The sequence below is a fragment of the Lethenteron reissneri genome, chromosome 68 (genome assembly GCF_015708825.2).
Source record: "Lethenteron reissneri isolate LAM-NWPU_2019-01 chromosome 68, ASM1570882v1, whole genome shotgun sequence".
Lineage (NCBI taxonomy): Eukaryota > Metazoa > Chordata > Hyperoartia > Petromyzontiformes > Petromyzontidae > Lethenteron > Lethenteron reissneri.
The window spans coordinates 2185290-2201180 of record NC_083846.1 but is presented as its reverse complement, the minus strand read 5'-3'; the positions used below and the strand labels follow the sequence as shown (position 1 = coordinate 2201180).

Sequence of the window (15891 nt, the reverse complement as noted above, 5' to 3'; positions counted from 1 at the left end):
GACACTTGCGCGATGACGTCACGGGCGGGTCGCTAAGCCTCGCGCGCCGATTGACCCCCCCCGATGACGTCACGCAAGGCCGTTTGTGTTTTTTTTTACTTTTTATATTTTTTATATATTACAAATGTCATCGCGAATTACTTTACACCGTCGCTATCGTAAGTCGACGTCGCAATGTACGAGTCAAATAAATATATACTTTTAAATCCATTTTTTTAAAATTTGCTCGTTCAATCGTCAACGAACGAAAATTTGAATATCGAACGGACCAATCAGAGGGGGGCTCGCCGAGTCGCGTCCGTTGAGGCGCCAACGTTGAAGTCGCCGTGAGGTGAGGCGAGTCGCGAATTCGCAACTTAAAACTTTAAGTTTTAACGCTTTCGTAGGAAATATGCTTTCGCAAACAATATCGATCATATCGGTGGGGGGGGGAGGTTAGATCGCTTAAATATCTAAAAGTGTCGTGAAATCCGCCACCACCCGATTAATAAGCGGCTTGTCATGTTAACAACGCGTAGCCAATTCGTTATAATCTTCTTGGTTCTTTCGGTAAAGTCACGTAGAAGGGAGATAATAAAATAAAACAATAAAATAATACAATGTTTTATTTGTATTATATTATCTCCCTTCTACGTGACTTTACCGAAAGAACCAAGAAGATGAATCCCTGCAGTCACGAAAGCTTTAAATCGAAATTTTATTCGTTATTAGTTTAACACTTCGGAGGCTTTCGCGACAATATCCATAATGTAGAGGGGTTTTCTTGGAGTTAAATCGCGTAAATATAAACATAACGTTAAACCCGACACGGCAAATATGTAAGGTTTTACCACGTAAACACACAACGTGCCCAATGCCTTACTAAGTACGGCAAATACAGTCAATGTTGTGGATTCTATTCTTATTCTTAGGGTTTTTTCGGTAAAGCTACGTAGGTAAAAAATTAAAATTTGTCGTGTTTGTGTTATTATTATTTTATTTTACTTTTATTAATTTAAATGTTTTACCTACGTGACTTTACCGAAACAACCTAAGAATATGAATCATTGCAGTCACGAAAGCTTCAAATCTAGGATTCTATTCTTGGTTGATAATTGTTTTTTTTAACCCTTTTATCTGGCAACAAAACTGACACCTTTTTTTACAAGGAGTCATGTTTGCATTCACCACAATACCTGCGGTCGGAATGTCAAAGTAACTACTAAACGAAAGTTTGTTTTTATTTTACCAGGTAAGGCCCCACTGAGCTATTTAGTTCTTCTTCAGAAGTAACCTGCCCATAAATGAAAGCTCAACTCAGTGGCTTATCATGTGGAAATTGATAGTGGCAGCCAAACAATCTGAACGCGCGACGTTGATTCTAAATGTGGAGGGGAAAACCGAAAGATCCAAAGAAAAATCCACGCGACCACAGGGAGAGATACTCAAACTCCAAATATACAAACAGGCGTCAGGATCAGGATCGAACTCACGACCTCCTGCATAGCAGGCGAGGGAGATATCATCTCACCTCCGCGGCACCCCATTTATAGTAGTAAGTTTTTACCCTTTTAAACTGGTACAAAACTGACACCTTTATTCAAGGTATCATGTTTGCAATAACCACAACACAAGTAGTCAAAAAAGCAAACAAAAAGAAGCAACTCTGATAATGATAATAATATGCACTGTCCTTGAAGTTGATTGGTCCACACTCGAGACGGCTTTCTTTAGAGCCTAGTCCCCATTGGTGTTGGACCAGATGGCACCCCATTTGTTAGAAATCGATGGTCTGTCTCTAAATGGGCTGCGGTGCTTCGTGCGAACTCTGAATGTTGCTGCATGCAGGGGGTCCAGCGAGCAGAGATGGAGAAGAACAACCAGGAGAAGCATTTGGAAGTGTGCGATGACATCATCAGCTTTTTCACAAGTGATCTCAAACCCAAGGAGAACATGGACATGGCCTTGGAAATGCAGCGGAACATGATGGAGAATTGGGTGGTGCAGAGCGAGGAGGCCATCCAAGCGCTGAAAGGTGCAGGATGCTTTCGCACGCCGTAGTCTCCATCACATCCATGTGTTTTAAAGCGAAAGATGAGGGTGTGTCTTCTAAGCCGAACTGTATATCATCTTAACACGTAGCAGGCTTTCGCGACCAATATTATTCATAATCAACGTTTTTGGGTTTAGATCGCGTTATTTATAAATGTGTCGTAACCCTCCACCACCCGACACGGCCAATCAGCAAAAAAGTGTCACGTTGACAAAAGACAAATAGCCCACCGGTGTGTTGAAGCGTGTAAATGTTGTGGTTTCACGCTTCAACACACCGATGGGCTAAAGCAGTGAACTATTTGTCTTTAAATCTTAATTTGGAGCTTTCGTGACTGCAGGAATTACTCTTTGGTTCTTTCGGTAAAGTCACGTATAAAGATTATTTAATTTAATATTTTATCTTTATACGTGACTTTACCGAAAGAACCAAAGAGTATTTTTCTTTTGTCAACGTGACACTTTTTTACTGATTGGCCGTGTCGGGTGGTGGAGGGTTACGACACATTTATAAATAACGCGATCTAAACCCAAAAACGTTGATTATGAATGTATATCATCTCTTGTTCATTTCTCGAACCTGTATCTCTCATCTACAGCTCTCTCCTCTCGTTCATCTCTATCGTCTGGCCCGCGAACCGCCAGTTGGAAGAAGCTTCCTCTCAATGACATGGTCACGCTGCATGATCATTATTAGGGAGTAGCTACTACTGGTAGGCGGGTGGGTAGGAACACATACCTCCCTTGACGATTTCGGGGTCAGCATCATAGTCAAAGCGCACGAGGGGGGGAACCATGTATCTGGGAGAGACAAGGTTTGGATTACAACTACTAAGTTTTTTTATTTTACCAGGTAGGGCCCACTGACCTATGTAGCTCAGAAGCAATTTGGCCACATGATAACTCAACAAAGTCGTTTATCATGTGGAAATGTATAGCAGCCGAATGCATTCATCTGAATGCATTCATCTGAATGTGGCCCTGGAGAAAAATCCATGCAACCACGGTGAGAGCATGCAAACTCCAAATACACAGCAGGCGTCAAGATCGGGGTCGAACCCACGACCTCCTGTACACGAGGCGAGGTAGTTAGCATCTTGCCGCCGTGGCGCCATTTATAAGATGCCACGAAAAGTGAGGCTTGCCACAAACTTGCTCCTTACGTCACTTACCGGATAAAAAAAAAATGCACCCTGCAGATTTTGCTTTAAGGTGCAGGGGAAAATGTGCGCCTTGTAATCTGGAAAATGTTTACGCCGTGCAACTGGGCTGCACCGGCGCCGTAGCTCGGGAGGCACCAGGTAAAAAAATGTTCCACTGCAGAAGCTGAGCTGTGCCACTTACTGCTTTGTGTGTTTAGTTTATTGTCATCCCCCCGCGCCTCCGGTTACGTATGTTGTGAAAGAAGTTCAACATACCTCTCGCCTCTGCTCCTCTCTGTACCTCTCAAAAGAATGACGAAATGAAATCCACACATTCGGACTTTGCTAAAGCGCCACAGGGTTGTCATCGACGAGACTTAAGCTTTGGCTAAAACGCCGGCCTAATTTAACACTGAGAAAAAAAACCCTCCTCCCCTCCCCGGCGTTTGCGCGCCTCACTGCAGACAAGAATACGCTGAAGATGGCGCGGGAGGAGATGATGCTGGCGACGAATGACCTCGGTACGGCGAAGCGGGAGCTGGAGCAGGTGAATGCCGAGCTGCAGCAGAAGCTGCAGGAGCGGGAGGAGCAGCGGCAGGCGCTGGCATATCCTTGGACGTGCGGGCGCGTACGCAGCGACCTCCGCGCAGGGCTGGGTCACGAGAATTTAATATAGAATAGAACGTTTATTTATCCTAGAGAATCCGATGAGCTACAAATCGTTTTTTTCCACAGATGTCCGGTAGGGGCACGGAGTTGGAACGTTACAACAGCAAACGGTACAAAAACACGATAGGAGTGCGGAATATAGGAAAGGTAAACAGATCACTTAAATAAAATATACAAATTGAAACTTAACTATTTTTATATTACCAGCTAAAGGCCACTGAGGCATTAACTTATACTGGTAGGAACCCACTGGTTCCACCAGCCCACGTGATTATTGTGTCCGTCCATCCGTCGTGCAGGGAGGGGGTGGGTGGGGCTGGGTGGGGAGGGGCTGGTCACCCCGTGGTGCCCTTATAAAACTCAACGTTTAACCTACTCACGCCGGCTTGTGCCCGCCCTCACAATCGGCCATATTTGCGGAATACACCACGCCGCCGTTGACCCTGGCCATTGACCGAGCAACCCAACGTTCCTACCAGCTCCCTCCGCAGGACAATGTGTTTTTTCAGAAGCGATCTGGCCACAAATGATAGCTCGACAAATTGGCTTGGCGTGTGGAAATTTTAGAGCGGCAAAATAATCTAAATGCAAGAAAATCTTGAGAGCCATCGCTGAACACTCGCGTTACGACTCCTCGTAACTTCACGAATGTCAAATGTCGTAACTGCCTGGACATCTGTGAAAAAGATCTTTATAGCTCATCGGATTCCTCCAGCGTGAATAAACATTCTGATAGTTATACATTTGCGCCGTCTGCAAATTGTGGCCGAGGACGTTGAAGCTCCCGTGATGTTATTCCTAAGAGCACCCCCCCTCCGTGCGTGGCAGCATCTGAAGTCCAAATGCGATAAATTACCCTTCGATCGCTTGGTTGGTAGAAACCGTGGGTTTAACATCGCCCCCGTGCTGATAGCCCGCACCCCTGTACGTGCAAGGTCTGTTTTGCGTGAACCTTGCGCTGCGTAGGATTCGTCTGCCACACCGAGTGGACCCCTCGGCTGAAGTTGGAAGCGGGGCATTGGAAGGCGGTCACTGCGTCGTGCTTTTAGATGTATTTCTACTGCTGTCTGGGACTCTCTGCCTTCCAATATTAGGAAGCCACTCAAGCTATGCGCTTTTAAATATAGATCGTAAACTAATTTGTTTAGAACGGCTTTTTGTGTTTAGTTTGTTGTCCTTCCCCCCCCCCGCACCTCTGATAAGCACGCTGGCTATGTACGGTGCGAAAGACGTTCAACATACATACATAGACTCGCACAGAGACCCATAGACTCAGACAGACCCATAGACTCACACAGAGAGCCATAGACTCACACAGAGAGCCATAGACTCACGCAGAGACCCATAGACTCACACAGAGACCCATAGACTCGCACACAGACCCATAGACTCAGACAGAGACCCATAGACTCGCACAGAGACCCACAGACTCACACAGAGACCCATAGACTCAGACAGAGACCCATAGACTCGCACACAGACCCATAGACTCAGACAGAGACCCATAGACTCACACAGAGACCCACAGACTCGCACAGAGACCCATAGACTCACACAGAGACCCACAGACTCAGACAGAGACCCATAGACTCGCACACAGACCCATAGACTCAGACAGAGACCCATAGACTCGCACACAGACCCATAGACTCAGACAGAGACCCATAGACTCAGACAGAGACCCACAGACACACAGAGACCCATAGACTCACACAGAGACACATAGACTCACACAGAGACCCATAGACTCGCACAGAGACCCATAGACTCACACAGAGACACATAGACTCACACAGAGACACATAGACTCACACAGAGACCCATAGACTCGCACACAGACCCATAGACTCACACAGAGACACACAGACTCACACAGAGACACACAGTTTGTTGTCCTTCCCATGCACCTCCGATGAGCACGGTTGGCTCCGTACGGCGCGAAAGAAGTTGTGCGTACGTGCGTTGCGACTGCGGTGTTAAGCAGGCGTCGTGAGCCCATGGGTCGATTTAGCCCCTTGACCGACGTCGCACTCGCTGCCTGGCCGAACTTGAGGAGATGAAGAACTTGGAGAAGGAGCTGAAGCTCCAAGAGGAGGACATCACGGTGGAGTTGACCGACGTCATCCCCAGCACCAAGTACGCGCGCGTTCACGCGCGCCCGGTCGTCGCGTTTTGTTGTAAATTAATTATATCGATCCGACCAGGGGGGGGAGTAAGGGGGGGGCGGGATGTACAACTTCCACGACGGGTGAGTGGTGCGTCGCCAGCAAGGCGGCTCGGACAGACGGCCAACGCGGACGCGTAGCTACCCATAGCGTTACGCGGCACGTGCGTCAGATCCATTTTCTTCGGGGAAAGAGGTGGGGGGGAGGGGTAGTCGAGTCTCATTTCCAAACTCTCTCCCAGGTACATGGTTCACCTCATGTCCAAGCTGACGCTCGTGCGCTTCGACTACGATGCTGACCCTGCAATCGTCAAGGGAGGTACGTGTTCCTACCCGCCCGCCTGCCTACCAGTAGGTGCTCCCTAGTGGTGATCGTGCAGTGTGAGCGTGTCGACGAGAGGAGGAGGGTACTCGCAACTGATGGCCCGCTGGCCAGATGTGACCCCCCTCGCCCACTGATCTACGTTATGGCCTGAGCAAGACGGAGACAGATCAGTGAGATGACGAGACGGATGCACAAGAGAGGAGAGAGCTGTCGACGAGAGATACAGAACACATTCCTGCAGAGGGAGCTGGTAGGAACGTTGGGTTGCTCGGTCAATGGCCAGGGTCAACGGCGGCGTGGTGGATTCCGCAAATGTGGCCGACTGTGAGGGTGGGCACAAGCCGGCGTGAGTAGGTTAAACGTTGAGTTTTATAAGGGCACCACGGGGTGACCAGCCCCTCACCACCCAGCCCCACCCCTCCCCACCCAGCCCCTCCCCACCCAGACCCTCCCCACCCAGCCCCTCCCCACCCTCCCCTCTCCACCCAGCCCCACCCCTCCCATTTTTGTATGCACGATGGACGGACACAATAATCCCCTGTGGGCTGGTGGAACCAGGTGGTTCCTACCAGTATTAGAGAGATGAACAAGAGTGACGATATATTGTTCGGCTTATAAGACACATCTTCATCTTTCGCTTTAAAATACATGGATTACGTGTGTTGGGGGGGGTAGTGTGTCTGATAATCTTTAATAATTTGTGGGGAGCGGTGGCGCAATGGTAAGCGTGCTGCGCTACGAACCCGGTGATCCGGGTTCAATTCACGCCCAAGGCCACAAACACCATTGACGATTATCTGAACCAGTCCTGGGCCTCCCCTAGGTCGATTCAGTCTCCGACGGGTGCCATGGTGCGGTGTGTCGTAAATATTGCCACTGGGGAGACAAAGACGGCCGGGCGTGGTGTTGGCCACCTACCCCCTCATGTGCCATGGCAACTTTCATACGCGCTCGCTAACAGCACTTATCCCAAATGTCTGTTTAGGCTACGGTGGCGAGGATGTTATCTACCTCGCCTGGTATACAGGAGGGCGTGGGTCTGATCCTGACCATGACGCCTGCTGCTGCTGTATATTTGTAGTTTGCGTGTCTCTCCCCGTGGTCACGTGGATTTTTCTCAGGGTGCTCCGGTTTTTTCCCCTCAACATTTAGAATCGACGTCACGCGTTTAAGAGTATGTGGCTGCTCGAAATTTCCACGCCACAATCCCCTGTTTTGTCGAACTATCACTTGTGACAGCCGGGTCGCTTCTGTAGTGCGTAGTGCCGTAGATGGGTCACACTTACCTGCAGTGGTGGACAGGGCCCATCTGCAGGTACCTCGGACCCCCAGGGGAGGGGCCACTGCCAGCCCAAGAAGGGGGGGGGCTGCTGGGGGCTCAGGATCCCAGACAACCCAGACAGCTGAGCCCCTCGGCGACACCAATGGGGGGCTGCGGGGGATTTGGGATCCCACGCAACTCGATGGGCAAGGGGGATAAAAGGGCCGCTCCCCAGCCGATCGGGGCCAGTCGCAGCTCAAGACCCAAGACCAGCTTAGGACCCTGGACCCCCTCGTCCCGCTTGTCCTTGTAAGGGCCGGGATGCTGTGCGGGACAGTGGTGGGACTCTGGGACTCCCGGCTCTGCGCCCTTGTAAGGGCGAGGTCCGGGGAAGCCAGAGTCTAGACCCGCACCTTGGCTGGGTCGGGTCAGGTAGCCTCCCCTCGGGTAATTGTAGCCGGAGGACCCCAGAGCGTAGCCAGAGTAGGCTGTGTCCCTCGGCTGTGTCCCTAGGCTGTGTCCCTGGGCTGTAACAGAGTATCAGGACTGTTGGAGTGTTGAATCGTAATAAAGAAGTTATATTCTTGGTTCTTTCGGTAAAGTCACGTAGAAGGGAAGTAATAAAATAATAAAAATAAAACATAATAAAATCATTTATTTTTATTATTTTATTACTTCCCTTCTACGTGACTTTACCGAAAGAACCAAGAAGATGAATCCCTGCAGTCACGAAAGCTTTAAATCGAAATATAAAGAAGTTACCTCTACAAGTGTCTCCGGAACCCATTACACTTCTGTATAAAGAGCTACCTGGTAAAATAAAAACACAAATTGTTGAAATCGTCACGGTTTACAATGTGGAGAATACGGTCAATGCAAAGTGCTAACGGCGATGCTGTTCGCGCACGGCTTTGTTGCGATGGTGCGTGCAGTGGTGGGGAACAAGACGGGCGTGCAGCCCTTCGAGTTGGACACACGCCAGCACAGCCGCTCCTTCATCGTCAACTACCTGTGGAGCCTCGTGGACTCGGTCTGGTAGTGTCCAGCCGCCGAACTCGACCGTCGAACCGGAGGAGCAGTCCCGCTTGAACACTACCACTACCACCATTGTCGTCGTACGTAGTCAACCGCGCTAATCGGATGTGCCGAGGGAAGGACGACAACACGATGGGTCTCTGTGTGAGTCTATGGGTCTCTGTGTGAGTCTATGGGTCTCTGTGTGAGTCTATGGTTCTGTGTGTGAGTCTGTGGGTCTCTTGTGAGTCTGTGGGTATCTGTGTGAGTCTATGGGTCTCGTGTGAGTCTATGGGTCTGAGTGAGTCTATGGGTCTCTGTGTGAGTCTATGGGTCTCTGTGTGAGTTTATGGGTCTCTTTGCGAGTCTATTGGTCTCTGTGTGAGTCTATGGGTCTCTTTGCGAGTCTATGGGTCTCTGTGTGAGTCTATAGGTCTGTGTGAGTCTATGGGTCTCTGTGTAAGTCTATGGGTCTCTGTGTGAGTCTATGGGTCTGTGTGAGTCTATGGGTCTCATGTGAGTCTATGGGTCTCTGTACGAGTCTTTTGTATGTATGTACGTGTGTAGAACTTCTCTCGCAAGCGTACGTAGCCAACCGCGCTCATGGGGGGTGCGGGGGTAAGGACAGCAAACTAAACACGACAACGAGCAGTTCTGAAGAATTAGTTTGTCAATCTCGATGATACTCTTTGGTTCTTTAGGTAAAGTCACGTAGGTAGAAAATAAATCACGACGTTTCGGGCGCAACACAACCGTCCGTCATCAGGTGGGAAGGCATGGTCTGCTGCTGAGGCAGACTGTTTAAAAGGTTTGAAACGGGTGTAGCCCAAAGGTCATAAAGAAGTGGCTGGGGCTGGTGATGTTAATGTGAGAGATTAGCATGATGCTAATGTGATGAATTAGCATGTAACTGGGTACGGAAGTGGCTATGTTAATGTGAGAGATTAGCATGATGTTAAAGTGAGAGATTAGCATGTAACTGGGCACAGAAGTGGCTATGTTAATGTGAGAGATTAGCATGATGTTAAAGTGAGGAATTAGCATGTAACTGGGCACGGAAGTGGCTATGTTAATGTGAGAGATTAGCATGAAATAACAGCTAATTTCTCACATTAACATCACTTGCCCCAGCCACATCTTTATGACCTTTGGGCTACACCAGGGGTCGGCAACCTACGGCTCCGGAGCCGCATGCGGCTCTTTACAGGCTGCTTCTTGACGATATGTACAGTATGTACTCAGATGCATTGCGGCTCTTGAAATACTGAATTTTGTACCGAATTGGAAAGAAATGGCTCTTCTTGTTATTTTGGTTGCCGACCCCTGGGCTACACCCATTTCAGACCTTTAAAACAGTCTGCATCAGCAGCAGGCCACGCCTTCCCACCTGATGACGAACGCTTGTGCTGCGCCCGAAACGTCGTTATTTATTTTATTTTCTGCCTACGTGACTTTACCGAAAGAACCAAAGAGCATGGATTCCTGCAGTAGTCACGAAAGCTTCAAATCCAAATCTCGATGATGGTTTAAAAGTGCGGCATGGCTCCCAGCGGCTTCCTAATACCAGAGAGGAAGAACATTCCAGACGGCCGCAGAAGCGCCACGCGACGCAGCGACCGTCTTTGTTCGATGGCGAGCCAGCGGCGGGTTGTCATCGATACGCCGCCGGACGGAGTCTCGCAAAGTAGCAGTCCTCCTGGTACCTGCAAACGAGCATCATTCCCTCTCGGCAATGTAAACTGCCTAAGCCCATTTATACCAAGTCAACATTTTTAAAGTAAATTTACGTTCGATCGTTTGATGTCTTTAACTTTTGTTAAGTTCTGTGATACTGTACATAAGTCTCGCGTGTTTCTAATCCCAAACATCGTGCATCTCTCGGTGGTTCTTTACGGAATGTACAAATGTTATTTGTATAAATATGTGTGTGTGTGCTTCTGTCAACGATGCTGCTTCAGCAGTGTTTCTGAACTTAAAATGTGCAGGCTTTTTGTCAATTTCGCTACCGGATGAAGGTTTTCTCGTGCCATGTCGGCCGTGGGCGGTTGTCTGGCCATACTTCACCACGCTGGTCAGTGCGGGTTTGGAACGTGGCACAGGTCCGGAAGTGATGTCGGTATCACTTGCCACCGATGGTTAGCTATGCCCAGGAAGCGAACCCAGGCGACCGCGGTTCACAGCTCAGCATGCTAAGCCACCGCTCGGTGTATAAACGGGAGTTATAAACATTAATGTGTTGGGAACAACATGTTCTGGATCACTCGCTGCCAAATGTTGGTCAATAACTTGCCCGTTTATTCCCAATACATTTTGGAAGGCGATATTTACCCATCGCCGCAATCATCTTGGCCGCACTAAACAGCTACTAGAGAGGGGGGCGGGCATGCTAACTGCCTTGGTAGTACTGTGTTTTTTTATTTTAGTACGCTCAGTTTCTGTCACTGCGAAGGCCTCTTCATGCTTGGGACGGCACGTGCGTTACTATTAGGATTGTATAATGCCGTGGTCTGTTAGTGTGGCCTGCACAAGGTAATTGAAATATTGCTCAGCCACTTGTAAGAAAAAATGTTCCCCCACCCCAGTTCTCAAAAGAACTGGCCCCATGGAGTCTCCACATTGACACGTGACTAATTACACACCGCTCCTAAACTCACAATTTACAATAAAGTTATGCATTTGTTAGGTGCACCTGTTGTGGCTTGGCACTTGTGTTGAGTTTTGTACGACTTGAGTGTACGTGCAACGCGCTTATTCTATTCCCGACGTGTCTGTAATAAAAACGTTTCACTACTTAAATACTGGTCATGGACAACTTTATACAATTCCTGCGTGTCTGTAACATTTTCTGTACTGTTCGTTGAGAAAACTTAGGTCAGGGACTCTTCTACTTACGAACGAGTTATGTTCCAGAGGTCTGTTTGTAAGTCGATTTGTGTCCAACTTTACTCCTGTAAATTCCGAACACGTACGGCGTGTACACTAAACACGAGGAATTACTTTACAATGTGTATAATCTCTTTTAGACGTATATGCCACTGGTTCTTCACGTTCTGCAGATGTAGATGCCACTGGTTCTTCACGTTCTGCAGATGTAGATGCCACTGGTTCTTCACGTTCTGCAGATGTAGACGCCACTGGTTCTTTATGTACTGCAGATGTAGATGCCACTGGATCTTCACGTTCTGCAGATGCCACTGGTTCTTCACGTTCTGCAGATGTAGATGCCACTGGTTCTTCATGTTCTGCAGATGTAGATGCCACTGGGTCTTCACGTTCTGCAGATGTGGATGCCACTGGATCTTCATGTTCTGAAGATATAGATGCCACCGCCGCCATCTACTGCATGGCAGTTGAACTGGGAAACTGGACATACGAACCAGGTTTGTTTGTATCTCTGAAAGTTCATAAGTGAAATGTTCATAAGTAGAGGAGTCCCTGTAATTAAATGTTTTGAAGTTGAAATGCTGTGTACACGTAATGCTTGAATGCCGCACGTTCGTGAATTGCAGTTTTATTTACAGCAACATAAATACCCAGCAGAGCGAGGCGGATGCACACAGCTCTCGAGGTCACTACTGAATTTCTCAAACTCGATCGAAGCTCCGGGCTTGGTGCTCTCCCCCTCGTACGGTCCCCAGCATCGGCGTGCATCGTACGTGCTCGCGTGATAGCCCTGTGAGCCATGCGGCTCTTGAGTCGGGTGCAACCGCAACAAACAAAAACATGAACAAAGAACATCTTTAATAAAATATTTTAAAAAACAATTTTAAACACGCTTTAATGAAATGTACTGTCCGAGCTGCCCCTCCCCCTGCCTCCTTCCCCCATCGCCCCTCCCCTCCTTCCACATCCCCCGCCCCTGGGCATGGCTCCCCGAGGCTTGCCGTGACGTAAGGGACCACGTGGTGCTTTACAGGCAACGTCAGTTGAGCGTGGACAATTAGAGCCGTTAAAAAGATTGTTTAAAAATATATATTTGTAATGATAGCAGAGGTGGGACAAAGTCATTGTTATGCAAGTCCAAGTCGAGTCTGAAGTCATCAAATTCATGACTCGAGTCTGACTCGAGTCCAAGTCACATGACTCGAGTCCACACCTCTGAATGATAGCATATAGTATTGTCATCAGTATGGCATAGCTGTACGAAGTTTGCAGTCAATACGACATTGGGAATACGGTTGAATTTGAGTTACAAGACTTTTGGATACGGCAACACACAGTTAAATAAAAGCGTGTACATGTCTTTAAAAGTATGTTGGATTTTTTATGATAGAATGTCGTGTTGTCATCAGTATGACGTACCTATACCAAGTTTGCAGTCGATAGCACATTTGGAAGTGGGTAAAAATTTAGTTACAAGATTTATTTTTTGAGGATACAACAGACGAAGAGAGCGTTCAGAGTATTTGGCTACCGATATAAAATTCCGACTCGATGATGTTAAGCCCACTTTGTCGAGCAATCGTTGGTGATAGCCAGATGGCTTCTGAAAAAATAAACCCGTAAAAACAAAGTTTTTCACTATAAATCCTTTATATGCGTGGCGGCTAGAGTCCTCTCGTCCTCTGGCTTGAGATGGCTGCCACCTATGGATCAGATGATTGTCTGGCAGCATTAAACAATTGGTAATTAAATATTTAAACAAAAATTCCCTAAACTGTAAAATTTTGGAAAATGCATTGTCACGCACAACGAGTCTGTGTGCAAAATGTCAGCTCGATTGGATCACGGGAAGTGGGTTAAAAAACGACCGAAAGATTTGCACGGTCCTAAGCAAGCGAACTTAATATAAAGGATTTAAAAAGAGCTGTCTCGCTCCGGTAAGTCTGGCCTTTTCAAAAAGTTCAACTTTGTATCGTCTAGTAGTAGGGTTTTACCCTTTAAACTGGTACAAAACTGATACCTTTATACAAGGCATCATGTTTGCAATAACCGCAACACAAGCAGTCAAAATGCAAACAAAAAGAAACAACTCTGATTAAGGTAATGATATGCACTGTCCTTGAAGTTGATTGGTCCACACCCGAAACAGCTTTTCTTAGAGCCTAGTCTCCATTGGTGTTGGACCAGATGACGCCAAAAGGCGTACAACTCAAAAACAGCGCACTATCAGAGTATTGAGAGCTCGGGGTAAGCATTTACACTATGAGACCTCCTTTACCAGTGGAAAAATATAGTAGTAGGTTTTTACCCTTTAAACCAGGGGTCGGGAACCTTTTTGACTGGGAGAGCCATAAAAGCCAAATATTTCTAAATATATTTCATTGAGAGCCATATAGTATTTTTAACGTATAATAAATTAAATATGTCTTACTTTAAATGCGACTTCTGGTGCTGCATGGTTTTGCTGATGGCCTTGTAGTCTGGTTCATACGACTTGGTGAGGTTGAGCTTCATGCAGGCGTGACCCGTGAAATTTATCTTCAAAACTAATTTCTGTTTACTTTAAAATGACACAGTATTATTAAGCAATATCACAAGTATTTTAAAATCAGTTCCAAACTGATTTTTATTTATTTTTTCAACTCAAAATTGTCTGGGAGCCATATGCCATCACTGGAAGAGCCATATATGGCTCGCGAGCCATAGGTTCCCGACCGCTGCTTTAAACTGTATCGTCTCTTTTCGATTTAAAGCTTTCGTGACTGCAGGGATTCATCTTCTGGGTTCTTTCGGTAAAGTAACGTAGAATTGAAATAATAAAGGAATAAAAATAAAACAATAAAATAATTCTCACGACGTGAGAATTAATTAATAATTCTCACGACTTATTTAATAATTCTCACGACGTGAGAATTATTTTATTGTTTTATTTTTATTCCTTTTATTATTTCAATTCTACGTGACTTTACCGAAAGAACCAAGAAGATGTATCGTCTCTTTTAGGAATCGTCAGCAGAGTGGGGCTTTGCCTTGCCAACCAACACACGAATTGCAAAGATGCATGACAGGGATATTGGCAGAGATGGGAAGCTGCAGAAACGGAAACATCTGGGCTGTAACTGGAGCGGACGACTGCAGTCGAAAGTATTTGTTTTAAGACGTCTCACCGTCAACGGGGGAGTTGCAGAACAAAGCCCACCGGCTTGGACCGACGAGATGCCACGAGTTCCGTACGCGGGTGCAGGCAGTGCCACATTATCGTAGTAGCAAAAGTAACTACGCGTGTAGTAGCTACACATGTTGTAGCTACTACGCGTGTAGTAGCTACGCATGTAGTAGCAGCTACACATGTAGTAGCAGCTACACATGTAGTAGTAGCTACATAATGTAGTAGCTACGCATGTAGTAGCTACACATGTAGTAGTAGCTACATAATGTAGTAGCTACACAATGTAGTAGCTACGCATGTTGTAGCTACACATGTTGTAGCTACACATGTAGTAGCTACGCATGTAGTAGCTACACAGGCTACGGGACCCGCACTTTCAAGGGCCCCGCGCTAAATGCTTTCAAGCTATCAATTCCGGTTCGGTGATTCTGCACTTGCTCTATTACTATAGTACTATACCGCCTTCAACTGTTATGAACGACCGGGTGTTTAAGGTTAGCGATTTGTCGTATTGTCTGGGCTGTATAGCAAATTGAAAAAAATACAATTATTTTATTGTCAAAAATGTGTGTTTTAATGTTTGTGTTTTTATTTAGGGCCCCTTTATAACATTTGCTACATGTCCCGCACTCCATTCATCCGGCACTGGTTGCACGACCGAGTGTTGGCCAGCCAGCAACATTGCAAGCAACATCGGCAGCAACATCGCCAGCAACATCGCAAACAACATCGCCGGCAACATCGCAAACAACATCGGCAGCAACATCGCCGGCAACATCGCAAACAACATCGCCGGCAACATCGCAAACAACATCGCCAGCAACATCGGCATGTCCCGCAAACGAAGCGTCTGTCGCGCGCGCTTCAAACAACCAAAACCCACCAAACACGCAATTTCAACATCGCCACGTGAACGCACGCCTTCTACTCCAGAATTCTAGATGTGAAGTATGGATCCTTGCAGTCACGAAAACTTCAAATCTAGAATTAATACCTATTATTAGGTTTTTTTCGGTAATGTCACGTAGGTAAAAAAATTTTAATTAATAAAAGTAAAATAAAATCACGACGTTTCGGAGGCAACACAAGCCTCCGTCTTCAGGTGGAACCGTCACAGCACGATTGCTGTTTTTAAATCCTTTATATTAAGTTCACTTGCTTGCTTGCTTGCTTACGACCGTGCAAATGTTTCGGTCGTTTTTTAACCCACTTCCCGTGATCCACTCGAGCTGA

The 15891-nt window shown here is 47.0% G+C and overlaps 1 protein-coding gene across 1 annotated transcript; it reads left to right on the top strand.

The window, feature by feature from the left end:
• Nucleotides 1–156: 156 nt before the first annotated feature.
• On the top strand, nt 157–11402 carry SPC24 (SPC24 component of NDC80 kinetochore complex). The gene is made up of 6 exons (XM_061579038.1): nt 157–331; nt 1828–2014; nt 3638–3779; nt 5874–5978; nt 6249–6325; nt 8525–11402. Exons 2-6 carry the CDS (start codon nt 1846–1848, stop codon nt 8629–8631), a joined length of 600 nt encoding a protein of 199 aa, XP_061435022.1. The 5' UTR covers nt 157–331; nt 1828–1845; the 3' UTR covers nt 8632–11402.
• Nucleotides 11403–15891: the final 4489 nt, after the last annotated feature.